General features: G+C 45.7%; 1 protein-coding gene across 12 annotated transcripts in view; it reads right to left on the bottom strand.

Moving 5' to 3' along the window:
• MARK3 (microtubule affinity regulating kinase 3) overlaps nt 1–18,981 on the bottom strand; it is a 113,490-nt gene that overhangs the window by 2,385 nt on the left and 92,124 nt on the right. For 6 of the 12 annotated variants that reach the window (XM_047797265.1, XM_047797269.1, XM_047797275.1 and 3 more), the window contains 4 exons: nt 17,074–17,177; nt 7,431–7,688; nt 1,562–1,588; nt 369–413 (listed from right to left, as the gene is read on the bottom strand). In XM_047797265.1, coding sequence (XP_047653221.1) covers nt 369–413; nt 1,562–1,588; nt 7,431–7,688; nt 17,074–17,177 — 434 coding nt within the window. Of the gene's footprint in view, nt 1–368; nt 1,149–1,561; nt 1,589–7,430; nt 7,689–17,073; nt 17,178–18,981 lie in introns of all 12 variants that reach the window. The other 6 variants (XM_047797267.1, XM_047797273.1, XM_047797272.1 and 3 more) reach the window with 4 other exon arrangements.

Genomic DNA, 18,981 nt, shown 5'->3' with positions numbered 1-18,981 from the left:
CCGAGTGCTCCCACCTGCTCCCAAACCCCATCTCAGGTCAGGAGCGCTCAGGCAGGAGGGATGCACATTTTAACATCCCAACAGCAAAGTAAACCAGGTCAGGCTGGGACCTGACGGCGTCCACCCGGCGGGCGGCGGCAGCGCTCCAGCGCCCCCATGTGGCCAGCGGGGCGCATAGCCTGTGGGCCAGGCCCACCGGGGAGGAGGCAGCCGAGGCACAGCTGCTTCCGGACCACAGAGGGCTGACCTGACGTGCAGTCCTCCGGGCGGGGGCACGATGGAGAGAACATTCAGAAAGGACTGTTACCTCTGCCACAGAAATAAGGTAAATACCTATGAAACATTTATGTAAAAATCATTTCCCTCACCTTGAGCCCTCATATCTCCCGTTCCTTTCATATTCAGTTGGAAGCCTCAACGAATAGAATGGAGAAGCAGAGAAGTGGGAAAGAGAAAAGAAGTCTTACACACTCGTACACGACCGCGCACAAAGCAACATCGTAACATGAACAAATTCAAAGCACTGTGTGGTCACCAGTGGCGCTGACTAGGCCGCTTCCTCTCAGCCAGAGACTTCGCCACGCGTCCAGAAGGCCACGGGGGAGGCTGGCCGCACAACTGCTCCATGTACACAGCAGGTGTGCCTGCCCCACCCTGGGGTCGAGTACATTCATGGCCTTCAGCTGCAGCGACTCTCACTTTTTAATCACGCTGTGAAGGATAATGGGTTTCCAATTAAACAATCTGGAGCGGAGTTTCCCAGAGGAAGAAAGCAATCTTCCCACAGTTTCTGATAAAGAGCTTGTGTGAACAAGGCCTCTCAGTGACCCACTGGTGGCATCAACACAAAAGCTCAGAGCCCGGCCTTCTGGTGAGCTGAGAGGTGCAGGCACCAAGTGGCCGCAGTGGCAGACGTTGCACCAAAAAACATCCCAGCAGGAGTAAGGTCCACCACAGTGCTTGAGGTGAAAACGAGACGCGCTTTCTTCAGCGGCTGGAAAAACAGGCCTTTTGATATGACACTATTACTCTCCGACTCCCAAAAACCACGGAAACACTTCTGCTGTGCAGTTACCCATATCTTAGGTTCTGAAAAACTCCCAACAAATGAGGCTGTAGGTTTGAATTTTATGCTTGTTCCCACGATCCTCAATGAAATAAAAAAAACGACAACGCAATTACCACTTACCGTTTGCATGCCTGGGGCTAGTCATTAACTGCACATTGTTACTGAACATCTCATTTTTCAAACAGAAGCATGCTAAGTGTTATTAGTACGAAGACAGAACGATCTGATGCTAAATAATTCTACCAAAGGAAGAAAATGCACAGAGCATGCGTAGGCCTCTTGTTACATGGGTGCCAGAGTCCCTTGAAAAATGCCTGACAGAGTTAATCTATTTCTTTCCAGTTTCCTTTCAAAGAAATAAGTATTTAGTTCTCAGCAGAAAGTTTAGTTTTTAAGGACACAAACAGGGCTAGAAAGCCAAACCTGAGGTTAATTGCAGGAGCCATTTTGGGGTGAGGATTGAAACAAAAAATGTGTATATATAAATCCTACCTTTTGATAAACCTGAATGACATGTTTCTAAAAGAAATTAAGCCAAAGAAAAAAAATTAACAAAAATGACTTGGACAAGATAAATAGTCAATTACAGAGAGAATAAAAAGCAGCAAGTAAAAACAGGGCTTCTCTCCTAACAATGAGACGGTGACATCTGATGAAAAAGTAAAATTATCACAGATAACTGAATGATCTTTTAAATAGAAATACAAAAAAACTGTACTTATAAGAAAAAAATTCAGCAGTAAATACTGACATTAGCTATAAAATTTTAAAAACATAATTAAAAATTTTAAAGTTCTTCAGATGGATATAGTAAAATTCTTTCGTTTAAAGAAAAGTCATTAGCAATGTACTAGAAATAACACTCCTCAATTTTTTTCAGAATATCTTATGAACAAAAATCTCACCTTATAAAGAAACATTAAAGATTTCATTATAAGGAATTCCCGCCATGGCACAGCAGAAACGAATCCGACTAGGAACCATGAGGTTGCGGGTTCGATTCCTGACCTCCCTCAGTGGGTTAAGGATCCTGGCATTGCCGTGAGCTTTGGTGTAGGCTGCAGATGTGGCTGGGATCCTGCGGTGCTGTGGCTGTGGTGTAGGCTGGGACCCTTAGCCTGGGAACCTCCATATGCCACAGGTGAGGCCCCAAAAAACCAAAAAACAACAAAAAAGATTTCATTATAAAATGTTTATCTATAAAGAGAATCATTATTTCAGGAAGATGATTTAAACATTAACAGAACATGGAGTTCCCGTCGTGGCGCAGTGGTTAACGAATCCGACTAGGAACCATGAGGTTGTGGGTTTGGTCCCTGGCCTTGCTCAGTGGGTTAAGGATCCGGTGTTGCCATGAGCTGTGGTGTAGGTTGCAGACGCGGCTCAGATCCCGCGTTGCTGTGGCTCTGGAGTAGGCTGGCAGCTACAGCTCCGATTCGACCCCTAGCCTGGGAACCTCCATATGCCGCGGGAGTGGCTCACATAAAGGCAAAAAAAAAGAGAAAAAAAAACCATGTATAAACATTAACAGAACATCTGCTACAGTGGTATGATATAAATCATTTTTTAAGAAAAAAGTTAATGAGGTTTTTTTTTTCTCCCCTTCCAGTTTTGATATAACTGACATTCAACACTGTAGTAAGTTACTGGGAGCTTAAAATGAAGTAGACTTTTTGGAGTTTTAGACATCAAAATGAATGAAAATTAAATGACAAGATAAACAGTAGGGGTTTCACTTTTATACTTTATGCAGTAAACTGGAAAAGTTGTATTAAAAGAAGTTCCTTTGCAGAGTTCCTGTCGTGGCTGAGTGGAAATGAATCTGAATAGCATCCATGAGGACACAGGTTCAATCCCTGGTCTTGCTCAGTGGGTTAAAGATCTGGCATTGCTATGAGCTTTGTTGTAGGTTGCAGACATCGCTGGGATCCCGAGTTGCTGTGGCTGTGGTGTAGGCTGGCAGTAACAGCTCTGATTCGACCCCTAGATTGGGAACCTCCATAAGCTGCAGGTGAGGCTCTAAAAAGACCAAAAAAAAAAAAAAAAAGAGAGAGACTTTGATCTTAAATAAAAAAAGTTTACAATGATGATTATGTTGTATTGAACAGAACTTGACAAAAGACACTTCAAACTATGGATCAGGGTTATATGATCATGCAATCAGCATTCCTGGGTAAGTGTGAGCTGAGCTTGTCAAGTTATTTCTAAGTCTTAGTTCTATTATGGAACACAGGAGGCACTCGTGTATTTGTTAAATAACAGTAAGTTTCTGGAATTTTTTTTTTCCTTCTACTTTAGAATGGTTTTGGCACTGCATCATACACTAACCAATTTTAAGTTTCAGTCCCTGTACTAGGAACTTCCATATGCTGTGGGTGCAGCCAGAGGAGAAAAAAAAAAGTACCTAACTACTATAGATAACTGCTAACCATTCCATAATCAGATGAAAAGCAGTACACAGAACAATTACACAAAGCAGAGAAGATTATGCATGTGAAAGTATTTTGTAAATAATAAAGCACTACATAAATATAAGGCAGTACTCTTCAAAAGATGATTTCAGCTGAAAAGTGATTAAAAGGTCTTTACACACACACACGGTCGTCTTCTCCTGGCCACCCTGTGGCCTATGGAGTTCCCGGGTCAGGGATCAGATCCGAGACGCAGTGGCAGCAAGGGATCCTTAACCTACCGTGGTGGCACTGGGCCTGCTCCAGAGATGCCAATCCCAATGTGCCGCAGCAGGAATTCCCTAAACTACATTTTAACTTCTTAATTTTCTACCTGAGAAAAGTCACCATCATTGGTCAGGTACCACAGGACTGCTTTTTTCTTTTCGGGTGCACCTTGTGGCATGTGGAAATTCTGGGGGCCAGGGATGAAACTGTCGCCACAGCAACAACAACGCCAGATCCCTGCTGAGCCACCAGTGTATCAACCTGTGAGCCTTCCAGGCACTAGAACTTTAATCCTGGCCATCACTGTTACGGGAAGATAAGAAGCTGAGGCTTTGGCAGCAGGCACCCTACTTCTAAGAATGAACTGACTGTGAACGAAGTACAGCACACACCAAGGGAGGCTACAGGCCTCAGTCTGCAAACTATAAGACAGAAGGTTTTCCACAAAAACTTGGAGGTGTAAACTGTAAAATAAGATAACCCCCCCCTAAAATATATATACATATACATGCATATATTTTTGTTTTTCAGGGCCACACCCGAGGCATATGGAAGTTCCCAGGCTACCAGTCCAACTGGAGCTGCAGATGCCGGCCACAGCCACGCTGGACCCGAGCCACATCTGCAAACTACACCACAGCTCACAGCAACGCTGGATCCTTAACCCACTGTGCAAGGCCAGGGATCAAACCCACAACCCCATGCTCCCTAGTCAGATTCGTTAACCACTGAGCCACGATGGGAACTCCTAGGATATTTTTAACAAGAAGCCTCAGTCTCCAGTTTCAATTCAAATACATGAAATAAACTTAATTAGAAAATGAGGGTAAAGGACTCCTGTCCGCACCAGTCCTTAACTACTTTCTACCAGGCAGCACTGTGCACTGGGCTCAAAAGGGCCTGTTTGGAGTCACAGACCTGACTCAACCCTCTTTGGCTGCAGGATCCTGAACAGGTGCCTTAATTGCTCTGCACCTCATCTCCAGTTCCTTCTTCAAAACTGCTATTTATCTTAGCACATAGTAAGTAAGCATTTAACACATCATGGGTGATATTACTTGTTTTTAGTATCAAAAATAGTATTAAGATCACCAAAAAACCCCACAAAAGAGACAAATAAATTTAAGGATTTTAATGATGTGCAAGGCTTTATCTGACGAGCCCGTCTATGACCAAAGAGTAAGGACACAAAGCCGACTGTCCTGTGCCCGGAGCTTAGCTCTGACTGCCACACATGCCCCCGCGCTCAGGGACCGGGGGGAGCACCAATTGACACTGAGCAGCCTTGTCTCCGGGGAAGGAGCTAAGGCACAGGGAGGCCTGGGATAGCCCTGGGGTGACCCTGAAAGGATGCCATGGATTATTCTGGGGGGTCAACAGACTTCTGGGATTGAACTCCTGTCTCTCTTGCTGGTCACGAATGGGTGCCCAAATCTGGCAAGGCCCTTTGGCCCACTCTGTTCCTCTGCCCAGCCTGGGATGGGATGTCTCAGTAACGGGGCTGAGAAGAAAACATGCGGGTGGACTGGAAACTTCTGACTCCTCTGACTGCTAGTCAGTGCTCGTGGACAAGAAAAAGTCCTCCCTAACCCTGTATTTACAGCCTGACCACAGACAGAACTTCTGAGGAAAGACAGTTTGATGTGACTGTCTAAGTCTCAGATGACTGATTCAAAATGAAATTACTGGAGGAATTAAGAAGACTGAGAAGGGACACTTGGCTCAGAGGTTAAATAATGAAGACAGCATGGAACAGATCAGCAGGCTACTGGGCCACAGGGACAGCAGAGAGACAGAGGAGAGGGACACGTATCACTTCAGACTCTGGGAAGACCCCGCTGTTGCTCTGAGATACGGATGACGAACAAGAAAGGCCGCCGCAGGCAAACTTGCAGGGCACCCTGGACATACTAAGCCACAGTGAGGCTTGAGTTCCAGGAACTTCCTCCAGGTGTCCTGAAACTGCAGATGCTTTAGATTTCCTGGCTGTGGTCCTGGCTAAAGATGCCTCTGCCTATCTGCTTATGATGCAAAGTGGTATCTTTTCTTTTTCCTCTGGTAGCAGGCAAGGTTTCTAGGCTTTGCAATCTCCAGACTAGATTCTGGAAATAAAGTTAAAGTACCTCAAGGGACCTTGCAAGACTTCACAAGGCCCCAAATGACGGCCTGCTGACATACAAAATATTTTATTTATTTATTTTTTTTGTCTTTTTGCTACTTCTTGGGCCGCTCCCGCAGCATATGGAGGTTCCCAGGCTAGGGGTTGAATCGGAGCTGTGGCCACTGGCCTACACCAGAGCCACAGCAACGCAGGATCCGAGCCGAGTCTGCAACCTACACCACAGCTCACGGCAACGCCGGATCGTTAACCCACTGAGCAAGGCCAGGGACCGAACCCGCAACCTCATGGTTCCTAGTCGGATTCGTTAACCACTGCGCCATGACGGGAACTCTTTTTTTTTTTTCAAAATATTTTACATCTGACCAGAGAATAGCATCATCATCATCTTCTTCTTCTTTTTTTTTTTTTTTGGTCTTTCTAGGGCTTCACCCAGGGTATATGGAGGTTCCCAGGCTAGGGGGCAAATCAGAGCTGTCCGAGCTGCATTTGCGACCTAAAGCACAGCTCACAGCAATGCTGGATCCTTAATCCACTGAGCGAGGCCAGGGATAGAACCCGAGTCCTCATGGATGCTAGTCAGGTTCGTTAACTGCTGAGTCACGATGGGAACTCCTTCTTTTTTTTTTAAAGCGAGAGGGGGTTTACTGAGAGTTACCCATTCCACAGGCAGAATCAGGTCTGTCTCAAAGGCAGAACATTCAGATGCTAGCTGCTGCTGCTGCTTTTTTTGGCCATCCTCACAGCATGTGGAAGTTCCCGGGCCAGGGACTGAACTGGTACCACAGATGTGATCTGTGTCAAAGCTGCGTCAATGCCGGATCCTTAACCCACTGTGCCACATGGGAACTTATGAGACACTAGATTCTTTTTTTATTTTTGTCTTTTGTCCTTCTAGGGCCGCACCCGCAGGTTCCCAGGCTAGGGGTCTAATCGGAGCTGTAGCTGCCAGCCTACACCACAGCCACAGCAATGTCACATCTGAGCTGCATCTGTGACCTACACCACAGCTCACAGCAACGCCGGATCCTTAACCCACTGAGCAAGGCCAGGGATGGAACCCAGAACTGGTTCCTAGGCGGATTCGTTTCCACGGGGCTTCTGTGGCGGGAACCCCAAGACACTAGGTTCTTGAAGTGAGAGAGGAGGAAAGGGCTCTCTGTGTCTGGGGACGACCACACTGTCTTCCTCAGCGACTCTTCGGAACACCAGCCCCCAGACTACACTGGGTCTGGGCTTTGCGAAACTGCAGCGCATACTGCATGTGGAGAGATGTGCGATGGGAACAAACAGAAATATTCTAATCACGAAAAACTCCTAAGACGGCTGAAGAACATCTACATTCACCCAGGGGCTAGAGAACTTTTGTGTTATGGTGAAAAGACTAGGCTCTGTAATTTCTCCTCTAAAAGGTTTTCAAACACTGAGTTAGACACCGAACCAGAAAGACACGAGCTAAAGACAAAATGAAAAGCATCTGGGTGGTGGTTTCTCGCAAAGGAGGAGAAGACATTTCCTGCTGCTCTTGTGTTTCTTCCAACCGCCCGGCACCACCGGCACTTACCTCCTTGTGAGTTTGGAAGTTAATTTACTAAAAAGATTAGTGGAGCCTCGGCTTCGATTCTGCGACAATGGTGTGGCTTCATGGGACAGGCTGGGCGAGGCTGGCGGGCCATTGTATGTGGCAGTGCGCCGCTCCCGGGGCTGGCCGTGGAAAGTACTTCGACTGGCAGTGCCTCTTGGGAAGCGTGTTCGGTCCGGGGTGGTGGCACTGCTAATACTGTGTGTTGAAGCAACTGGCGCTCTCTGGTCAGGAACAGCGCTATGAGAGCAAAAAAACAAAAAACTCATTATTTTTGCTCACAAATCTTGACTTTGCAGCAAACATGGCACACAAACATTTACAACCACAGTATACCTTTTATACAAAGTGGAGAAAACCCATCATGTAAATTCAGAACCAAGGGGTATTTTACAGGACTTAGGAGCAAAAGGTGAGTTCCATGGCAAAGGGTACCAAAGGAACAGTATATGATGAAACAAAACCTCATGGAGGTTAAGGGAATAGTACATACATGTTTCAAGGACAAGATTAATGCAGGGGAATTCGAGAACAAAGAACAGCTACCTCGAGCTTTTCTTTTTTTCCTTTGCTTTTCTCTCAGATTGCTTACATGCAGAGAACCTTGTCAGTATAAAAGAAATAAAGGCTACACAGGTGAAACTGAAGAATAGGCAACTGAAAAGTTTTGGAAGCACGAAAATGAGCAGTATTGTAAAATTCCACATGCTGAAAGCAACCTGGAAAGAAGGGGGAGTTCTTAGGCCGTTTATAGTATTCAAAGGCATGAAGACACACACATGACCAAGGACACCATGAGACAGGATGTGTTTCACTAAAGCCACACACAAGAAGGACGTTGTGGACCGCCGTAACGAAACCTTGGACTAGAAAATCCACAGCACAAAATTAAGCGGCAGTGGGTACACATTAGTGTCACAAGGAATGTGCATTGTTCTTACACAGCCTTGAAGTTATCTCCTTCACTGTCTATTGGAGGTAACATCATCTTGGGCTGCCCCGAGGCTGACATGGACATCGACTTCTGATGTCTCAGCCGACAGGTGGAAGATGTGGTACAAACAGAGGCAGGGCTAGCTGCGTAAGCGAACACTTCTGTCAGGCTGGGAGGGGGTTTGGGTTCAGGCAGAGGCAGAAACAACAGTATGATGGACCAGTGACAAAAAGAGCAACCTGCTGTTTAAAGCACATAACCTTCCTCCCCAAACCATCTCATTTCTGTCAAAGAACAAAAAGCTCTTAAACTTGTTTTGGGGATTCTGGAGCAACTGCTCACCTGCATCTGCTTATTTATTTATTTATTTATTTTGCTTTTTATGGCTAAACCTGTGGCATATGGAAGTTCCAGGTTAGGGGTTGAATTGGAGCTGCAGCTGCCAACCTAAGCTACAGCCACAAAAACACCGGATCCAAGCTGCTGTCTGTGACCTACACCACAGCTCACAACAACGCTGGATCCTTACCCCACTGAGCAGGGCCAGGGAACAAACTCGCATCCTCATAGATACAGGTCAGGTTCATAACCCGCTGAGCCCCAACGGGAACTCCATGTATCTGCTTTTTTAAAAACAGTAATTTTAGAGGTTAATAGCTTAAAAAAAAGAACAAACGTGTAAATATTAATGTGAAAATAACGATGATGTCGTCTGAGCTATGTATAAAATAAAACTTATCCTGAGATGTCTCCAAATCGAAATGAATCTATAAAAGGAAGTACACTGGGCTCTCAACCCGTTTCCAAAGCAATGTCAAATTTTATTTTAAATTTATTTTTTTTGCTTTTTAGGGCCGCAGGTGCAGCATATGGAGGTTCCCAGGCTAGGGGTCAAATTGGAGCTAGAGCTGCCAGCCTACACCACAGCCACAGCAACTAAGGATCCTTAACCCACTGAGCAAGGCCAGGGGTCAAACCCGAAACCTCATGGTTCCTAGTCAGATTCGTTTCCTCTGTGCCACAATGGGAACTCCTGTCAATTTTTTTTTGTCTTTTTTGCCATTTCTTGGGCTGCTCCCGCGGCATATGGAGGTTCCCAGGCTAGGAGTTGAATCGGAGCTGTAGCCACCGGCCTACGCCAGAGCCACAGCAACTCGGGATCCGAGCCGCGTCTGCAACCTACACCACAGCTCACGGCAACGCCGGATCGTTAACCCACTGAGCAAGGGCAGGGATCAAACCCGCCACCTCATGGTTCCTAGTCGGATTCGTTAACCACGGCGCCACGACGGGAACTCCTCCTGACAAATTTTAAATGTCAGTAAAATTATGGGTGTAGTAGTGAACGCTTGTATTTATTGGAGTATCCTATGTAGTTTAAATGTAATTGAGAACTTCCCTACTCAGGGACATTCACTTCTTTATAACAACACTCACAATTCCGAAGGGGTCAATAGAGCCTCATCTCTCAAGGTGGGAAAATTAGTAAGAGCAAATTAATTGTTTATAGAAGAAAAAGACTGACAGAAGTGGCTGCAAGTCTGCAGTTTCGCCTGGCACAGACAGCCATGGTACAAAACTACCTAAGGGAGTTTCCCCTATCTTTTTCTAAATTTTAGTTTTTAAAGGGCCGACTGTGAGGCATGTGGAAGCTGCCAGGCTAGGGGTCGAATGTGAGCTGCAGCTGCCGGCCTGCACCACAGACACAACAACTAGGGGATCTGAGCCACGTCTGTGACCTACACCACAGCTCATGGCAACACTGGATCCTTAACCCACTGAGTGAGGCCAGGATTGAACCTGTGTCCTCATGGATCCTAGTCGGGGCCTTAATCTGCTGAGCCACAGAGGGGATTCCTTCCTATCCTTAACTCCAGCGTGGTCACCATATCCTTGGAATTCCAAGGGGCATTTTCTTTCCTTTAAGGATGATCAGGGATTTAGATTTCTTCAGTGTCTTTCTGCAGAAAGCCTTTCAAAGCCTGAAACCTAGAAACCAGGATTCTTCCCTCATGCCCACATCCAGAGCAACTGGGACATGCTGTTGGTGTCAACTTCCTAACAGGGCTTTGAGGAGCCCAGTCCTCCCCACTCTTCTTGACCAGAGCTTCAGCTCTCAGGGCCCGCTCCTCAGCCACCTGCCTTCTCTTGTCTCCCGACTGCCAATCTCACACTTCCACACGGCACACAACTGTGAACGTCTTAAAATGCAAACCTGAACTTGTTACTCATCTGATTGTAACTTGCAAGAGCACCCAGTCTTTAAGGTTAAGTTCAAACGCCTCACCCTGGCATCCCAGCAGCATCCGCAGGGAACCACAGCCTGGTCCCTGCCATCTCTCCACGCTTTACCTTCCACTGGCATCTCCTGGAACTTGACTTCCTGCCCCCCCTGATGAGGTACAGTCTCTTGGTCACAGATCAGGTCAGAGAGCTATTCTCTGTGTCTGGAGAGCTGGCACCTTTCTACTTTCACCCAAAACCCCAGAGGTCACTGCCTCCATGAAGTCGTCACTGGCGTCCCCTCCCATCATGTTATTCATTCCCTTCTGTGTATTTTGTGTGGGCACCTGCTACTGCACACAGCACTCCACTGCAGTGACTCCTGTCCGCATGTGTGCCCTGGGAAACCCAGCCTGCGACCTCCCCAGGTCCCCAGTGTCAGCAGTACTCAGAGCAGGTGCTCAGCAAATGCTTTCCTAACTGAAAGGAGACACTGGAATTCTAAGAGTCCCAATATGAGGGAGAGGTCTTTATAATAAATTGCTCACGATGGTCTGCTTGTCTCTGCATTTCTCTTTGACAATTCTGCCCCTGACTTGGAGGGTGGCTCTAATATAGTCACAGAACCGGAAACAAATGCTTTCTAAAGACTAAACACAGATTCATTTTTGTGTTTCTGACAGTCTTTTCCATTGGCAACAACACCTGAATTCTGTTTTGGCAGCAAGAGGTTTTGGTCTCTCCATGTCACTGATTCCACCCCAGACTTTCCCAGCTATCCTGGCCAGTGACAGATATACAGACAGGCAAACAGCCAGAGCCCGACAAACACAGACCCAGGAGAGAGCTCCAGGGCTCCTGTGGGAGCTGAGCTGAGTGTGGGAAGACGTCGAGGCTGATACTGCTGAGCCCACTGAGGAACTCCTGCAGAAGAAGCACGGCTACCAGGTGAACCTTCTCTCCCTGGACTCTTCTAGTTATAGAAATTCATAGATGCCCTTTCTAATTTAAACTCATTTGAATTAGGTTTCTATTACCTGCAACACAGAGTCCTGATTCAATTATTTGAAGAAATGCTTTGTTGTTTCTGAGATACACATACAGATATCCATACAAATAGATACTTACAGTTTACTAATCTCTAAAAAGTTATAGATAAGGGAGTTCCCGTCGTGGCGCAGTGGTTAATGAATCCGACTAGGAACCATGAGGTTGCGGGTTCGGTCCCTGGCCTCGCTCAGTGGGTTAAGGATCGATCCGGCGTTGCTGTGGTGTAGGTTGCAGACGTGGCTCGGATCCCGTGTTGCTGTGGCTCTGGTGTAGGCCGGCGGCTACAGCTCTGATTAGACCCCTAGCCTGGGAACCTCCATATGCCATGGGAGCGGCCCTAGAAAAGGCAAAAGGCAAAAGGCAAAAAAAAAGGTTATGGATAGGCGTTCCCATTGTAGCTCAGCGATAATGAACCCAACAAATATCTGTGAGGATGTGGGTTCGATCCCTGGCCTTGATCAGTGGGTTAAGGATCCGGAGTTGCGTGTGGCTGTGGTGTAGGCCAGCAACTACAGATTGGATTCGACCCCTAGCCTGGGAACTTCCACATGCCTCAGGTGCAGCCCTAAAAAAAAGACCAAAAAAAAAAAAAGTTACAGACAAATACAACTTTTTTTGTGCTGTTATCTGTTCAGAGCAGGTCAAGAGTAAGTGTTTTATCTCCTTGCCCAGCTGCTAACGGTCTCTTGACCCAATTAGGAGTTAGGATCAATGGACGCATTGATAAAAAAGGAGGGAAGGGAGTTCCCGTCGCGGCGCAGTGGTTAACGAATCCGACTAGGAACCATGAGGTGGTGGGTTCGATCCCTGGCCTTGCTCAGTGGGTTAGGGATCCGGTGTTGCCATGAGCTGTGGTGTAGGTCGACAGACGCGGCTCAGATTCCCAGTTGCTGTGGCTCTGGTGTAGGCTGGCGGCTACAGCTCCAATTCAACCCCTAGCCTGGGAACCTCCATATGCCGCGGGAAGTGGCCCTAGAAAAGGCAAAATAGGCAAAAAGCTAAAAAAAAAAAAAAAAAAAAGGAGGGAAGAAGAGGCTGGAGAACACAAATGGTCCCAAAGACACTGGGGAAGGAGATGGCTTTCAGGCACCGTCCTGAGCAAAGAGATCCTCAATCTGTTCTCTGTGAGGCATGCTGGCCCCTGGCTGGACAGTGCAAGCAAGACTTTGCGGACAGACACTCTGCAGCAAAAAAACGACCCTCCTTCAAGTCAGAGACCTTCCTAGAAAAAAAGTGTCAATTGATATACTCACTATAAATTATTAAATTTTGACATTATCTTTACGGTAGATAAATGAATTATTTCTTTAGATATTTAATCATGTCACACCATGAGTTCCACAAAGCAAGAAACAAAGTAGATGCATTTTTTTGTCTTCCTTCAAAGTTTACTGTTTAGGAAACAGTAAACTCAATAAATTTTGCAGAATTTCAAGTTTGCACAAAGTCACAAAAATTGTACTTACAACAGACAACCCCAACATCAAAATGGGCTGCATCCAGTTGGTTGCTGTGAAAGCTAGACAACCCCCACCCCCAAAAATGGGGTAAAAACGTTGGTTATATTTCAGAGATTATTCCACAACAATCTACATAAACAAAACAGTAACTGCATTATGTTTCTGGTATTTCTGGGTCTAAGGAAGAATCATTTTTAATTAATTTATTTTTTAGAATCATTTTTTAAACTGTAACTTACAGAAACAGCAATGTTTCTTAAGATTCAAGTTCTGTGAAATTCCTATTAATCTTCCAGTTTTATTTTGTCTTTTTGTCATTTCTTGGGCCGCTCCCATGGCATATGGAGGTTCCCAGGCTAGGGGTTGAATGAGAGCTGTAGCCACTGGCCTACACCAGGGCCACAGCAACGTGGGATCCGAGTCGCATCTGCAACCTACACCACGGCTCACAGCAACGCCAGATCCGTAACCCGCTGAGCAAGGCCAGGGATCAGACCCGCAACCTCATGGTTCCTAGTAGGATTCGTTAACCACTGCGCCACGACGGGAACTCCAATCTTCCAGTTTTGTATTTGCGTCTATAAGCTTTTCTTTAAAATTATAATGCACTTATCCTTATTATTATTATTTTTGGCCACACCTGCAGCATGTGTAACTTCCTGGGCCAGGGATTGAACCCAAGCAGCTGCAGTGACAACTCTGGAGCCTTAACCCACTACACCACAAGGGAACTGCCTTATGGTTATTAAAGGAAAACTATTTTCAATCTGTTTGATATATTCTGAAATGAAACATTTTGGTTGCTGATTCAAAGCATACTTAGTGACTGGGCAAAAGCAGAATTAAACACAATACAAAGACGTATGCTTTAACCATGGTAAAAAGGCCCTTACTCACGCAGCTTCATTAGCCATGATCATTCTCATGTTGGAATTCTACAAAACCCTCACATATGTAAGAACAAAAGCCGACACACTGAAAATGGAAACTAATGACCTTCTTTCAGAAATTAACATGTATCCAGGTATCCTGTACCTCACTAATATTTTAGTCAAGGGATGAGATAAATATATGGGAGAGGAAAAAACAACAATCTCCCAAAGAAGTCATCTGTGCACAGAAAAGACTCAGTGCATCTAATTTATGACTCAAGCATGTATTCTAGGAGTGAGAAAGTTATCACATTTAGTGCCTTCCTTAATTGAGAGTAAAGAATATGGCCACTAGTTTGGCAATGAATCCTCCAATGTTTTCCCATAATTTTTTGATTCATTTTAAAATAGAAAAGACAATGCAGATATTATTAAACTACAGGCCCATCTTGTGTGGTTGGAGGCTCTACTAAAGATAAAGACTACACTTTCAAAAACAAAAGTATTAAATAATTGGTGCCTACATATGCAATGAGGTCCAGGTTGGGATAAGAAGGAGGCAGCCCCACTGAGGAAGGTTCTCCAGGTAGAACACAGACAGATAATGACTCCAACGAGATCAGAGAATTCTTAAAACTATTTCCAAAGAGTGAGCTCTGAAGAACTGTATGGAAGGAGAATCAGAGGAGCACGTGCACACAAACACACAGCAAGGAAGCAGCTAGGAGACCTTGGTCTTAAGTCTTTTAAAACATCTGACTCCGTATTGCAGAGAACCATATACTTCCGAAGGTTCAAAAGGAAATCTGATAGAAGAATCTGTAAAAAGGGTCATGAAACATTTTTCTAGCTCTGTAGACTAAAATCCTATTAACTAACTAAGTCTTCTACAGCTATCTTCTAAAAAATCTTATTTAAGTAAAGTTGTTTGAGGATGAGTTAGTTTCTGCTGCGCAGCGAAGTGATTCGCTTCTACGTGTGCTCTTGCGGTCGGGTTCACCACAGGGTCCTGCCTATGGTCCCCTGCCCTGCATCCAGGAGGATCTCGAGGTTTACGTCGACAGAACTCTTCTGGCCAATCACTTTAACGTGAAAGAAGTTTGATGGATTGGAGGATGTGACTGTAATGTAAGAAAACTGACTAAGGAGCAGCCCACTATTAAAAAATAAACACACCGACCATGAATTTGTAAGCTATCTGGCCCAGAAGCTCTACCCAAGTTACTGATACTCTTGCATAAGCAGCTCTACCTTCCTGTCAGCTCAAACCTGCGTGGCCTGTGGAAGAGCGGAATGAGCCGTCTGGCCTTAGGCAAGAGGAAAGCATTTTACTTTTAGACCGTTATGGAAGTCACTGATCAAGCATGTTGTCTGACTAATGAGGTCTAAAGACAACAGAAACCTTACAAAGCAATTTCAGAAAGAAGACGTTAGGAAAGAGGAAGAAAAAGCAATCGTGGTGCTCCACATGGGACTGTGGGGTGAGCAAACAGTATTTGGGTCCAGAGGCCAGGGGACAATCAAAGACGATGTGGACTTATTGTATCGATTTCTACTCCAGAACTTTATCTGCTCACGTTGACTTTATCTCACCGTTTTTGTTTTTGTCTTTTTTTTTTTTTTTTTTTTTTAACATTTTCTAGGCCGCTCCCACAGCATATTCCCAGGCTAGGGGTCTAATTGGAGTTGGAGCTGTAGCCGCCGGTCTACGCCAGAGCCACAGCAACGCGGGAGCCACAGCAACGCGGGATCCGAGCCGTGTCTGCAACCTACACCACCGCTCACAGCAACGCCGGATCGTTAACCCACTGAGCGAGGCCAGGGACTGAACCCGCCACCTCATGGTTCCTAGTTGGATTCGTTCACCACTGAGCCACGATGGGCACTCCTATCTCACCACTTTGTGTTTAAGTTTATGCCATTTTTCTGAAAAGAAGCAAGGAAAATATGCCTGTCTGGGAAATCTGTTCTATGCAGAATAAGTTTACCTACTCTAACGATCCAACTTTCTTTTCTCTCTCCTCAAACCTTACCTCTACTCCATGACCTCTGGATCTACTTAATTCCACTTTTCTGACTCACTCCAACTTAGTTTTTTTTTTTTTAACTGTTAGAGTTTTTTTTTTTGGCCATGCTATAGCATGCAAAGCTTTCCAGGCCAGGGATCAAACCTACGCTTCAGAAACGACCTGAGCTGCAGCAGTGAAAATGCCCATCTGTAACCTGCTAAGCGATGTGGGAACTCCTTACTGTTCGTGTTTTATTTTTTTTGGTCTTTGGTCTTTTTAGGGCCGCCCCCCGCGGCATACGGAGGTTCCCAGGCTAGGGGTTGAATTGGAGCTGCTGCTGCCGGCCTACACCACAGCCACAGCAACTCGGGATCTGAGCCGTGTCTACGACCTACACCACAGCTCACGGCAACACCATATGCTCGATGCACAGAGCGAGGCCAGGGATCGAACCCGCAACCTCATAGTTCCTAGTCGGATTCGTTTCCACTGTGCCACAATGGAAACGCCTTTCGTATTTTAAATCACGCTTATCCAACATGCATTTGCCTCTCCACCTGGTCAAACGCACTCACAAGACCGCACTCTCCGTGTCTCGGCTGCTCCAGTGTGTCTCTTCTAAGGTGATGACTACACTACTTCTTGCCCACCCGGCCCTCTGGCGCGCTCTGTCCTGCAACCCTACCTTACCTTGAAGTCCACGTCCTCCTGGGGCAGGGCTCCCTGCCCCAGGTCCTCATCCTTCCCCCCAACACATGCAAAACTGTCTCCATCTCCCTGTTCTCAATTCCACATCTGAACCCTAGCTTCCTACCTAGGCCCTCCGGGAACGCTCCCTCGTGGAATTCAACCCTTCTAGTCATGAGACGCAGGCAGCCAGGAGGATCGGCTCTGGAAAATGAGAGGACCCTGGAATCCTAGAATCTCACTAAAACTTCACATTAAACTTAACTTACCATTAGAGAATACTTACCACTATTACTTGAATTTTGATTATAAAAACTGAGAAGTAAACAATATCCTTCCATTTCTCTTGGGAAAGAACAAATTTTCTTGCAAACAGGTAAAACTTCATACCTGTTTTCTTTGCCATTCTGAATTACTGAATGTCTATCAGCTGTAGTTCTTTCACTGCAAACATAAGTATTCCGCCGTGTCATTCCACCGGATGCTGTATTACTCTATTTGAAAATAAAGGGAAGGGGGCATTTTTGTCTTAAACTGTTTAGTAAGTATAGTACAATGGAAAAAAACAACACTCATTTAAATAAAGGAGAACACTCAGTTTTTAAATAAATCTATACTGAAATATCATTATTGCCAAGTACTAGCCAAGAGATGAACACAAGAGGAAAGGCAGTAACCTCTGCCCTACCTCCATTATTTCCTCAACCGGAATTCCAGAGATTCACTATTTTCCAAAGGTAATACTTTCAAACTAAAAAATTAGAAGGCAAGGATTATAAATTAAAACTATTAACATAAAACCAGGTAAATCTGCATGACCCTGGGTTTGACAAGAGATTCATACATATGACACACGAAAAAGATTAAGAAAAAATAGGTAAATTGGGATTTGATCAAAATTAAAACATTTTGCATCAGAGTTTCCCTCGTGGCTGAGTGGGTTAAGAACCTGACATAGTGTCTGTGAGGACATGGGTCTGATCCCTGGCCTTGCTCAGTGGGTTAAGGATCCATCATTGCCGCAAGCTACGGTGTTAAGTCACAGATGTGGCTGGGATCTGGCATCGCTGTGGCTATGGTGTAGGCTGCACATGCAGCTCCAATTTGACCCTTAGCCCAGGATTTTCCAAGTGCCACAGGTGTGGCCCTAAAAAAACCCCCCCAAAAACAACAAAAATTTGTGCATCAAAGAACATTACTAAGAATGTGAAGAGAGATTCTACAGAACAGGAGAAAATACTTGCAAATCCTTTATTTGGTAAAGGTTTAATATCCAGAATACATAAAGAACTCAACCACAATATGGAAAACAAACCAATTTAAAAATGGGCAAAAGGAGTTCCTGCTGTGGCTCAGCAGTAACGAATCAGACTAGTATCCATGAGGATGCAGGTTTGATCCGGGCCCCAGATCCTCAGTGGGTTAAGGATCTGGTGTGGCCACAGTGGTGGTGCAGGTCACAGTGACTCACACCTGGCACTGCTGTGACTGCGGCAGAGGCCAGCAGCTACAGGTCTGACTTGACCCCTAGCCTGAAAACCTCCACGTGCCACAGGTATGGCCCGAAAAAGACAAAAACAAAACACAAACAAAGAAAGGGCAAAAGGGCAGTTCCCTTGTGGTGCAGCAGGTTAAGGATATGGTGTTGCTGGAGCTGTGGCATAGGCTGCAACTGAGGTGCAAGTTCAACCCGTGGCCCAGCAACTTCCACATGCCATGGACGTGGACCAAAAAAAAGGGCAAAGAACTTGAATAGGTATTTTTCTAAAGAAGGCACAAAAAGGGCCAAAGAGCACATGAAAAGATGCTGACCGCCACTGGTCATTTAGGAAATGCAAATGAAAACCACAAAGAGGTACCACTTCACACCTACTAGGACAGCTGTAATAAAAAAAAAAAACCCAGAAAATAGGAGTTCGCATTGTAGTGCAGTGGGTTAAGGATCTAGTGTCGTCTCTGGAGGCTCAGGTTGCTGCTGGGTGCAGGTCTGATTCCCGGCTTGGTGCAGTGGGTGAAGCAGGTTGCAGCTGCTGCTTGGACTTGACCCCTGGTTCAGGAACTTCCGTATACTGTGGGTACAGCCAAGAAATCCCCCTAAACCAATCAACCAACCAAGCAACAAAAAACCCACCCAAAACAGAAAATAACAACTTGGCAAGGATGTGGAAAAAGAGGGACTCAATGGAATTCCTTTGAAGCTCAATGGGTTAAAGATCCAGCATTCTCACTGCCAAGGCATGGCTTGCTGCTGTGGAGTGGGTTCAGTCCCTGGCCCACGAATTTCAGCATGCTATGGGT

This window comes from Phacochoerus africanus, chromosome 9 (assembly GCF_016906955.1).
Source record: "Phacochoerus africanus isolate WHEZ1 chromosome 9, ROS_Pafr_v1, whole genome shotgun sequence".
Taxonomy (NCBI): domain Eukaryota; kingdom Metazoa; phylum Chordata; class Mammalia; order Artiodactyla; family Suidae; genus Phacochoerus; species Phacochoerus africanus.
Note: the sequence above shows the minus strand (reverse complement) of the source record. Positions and strands in the feature narration are given on the sequence as shown.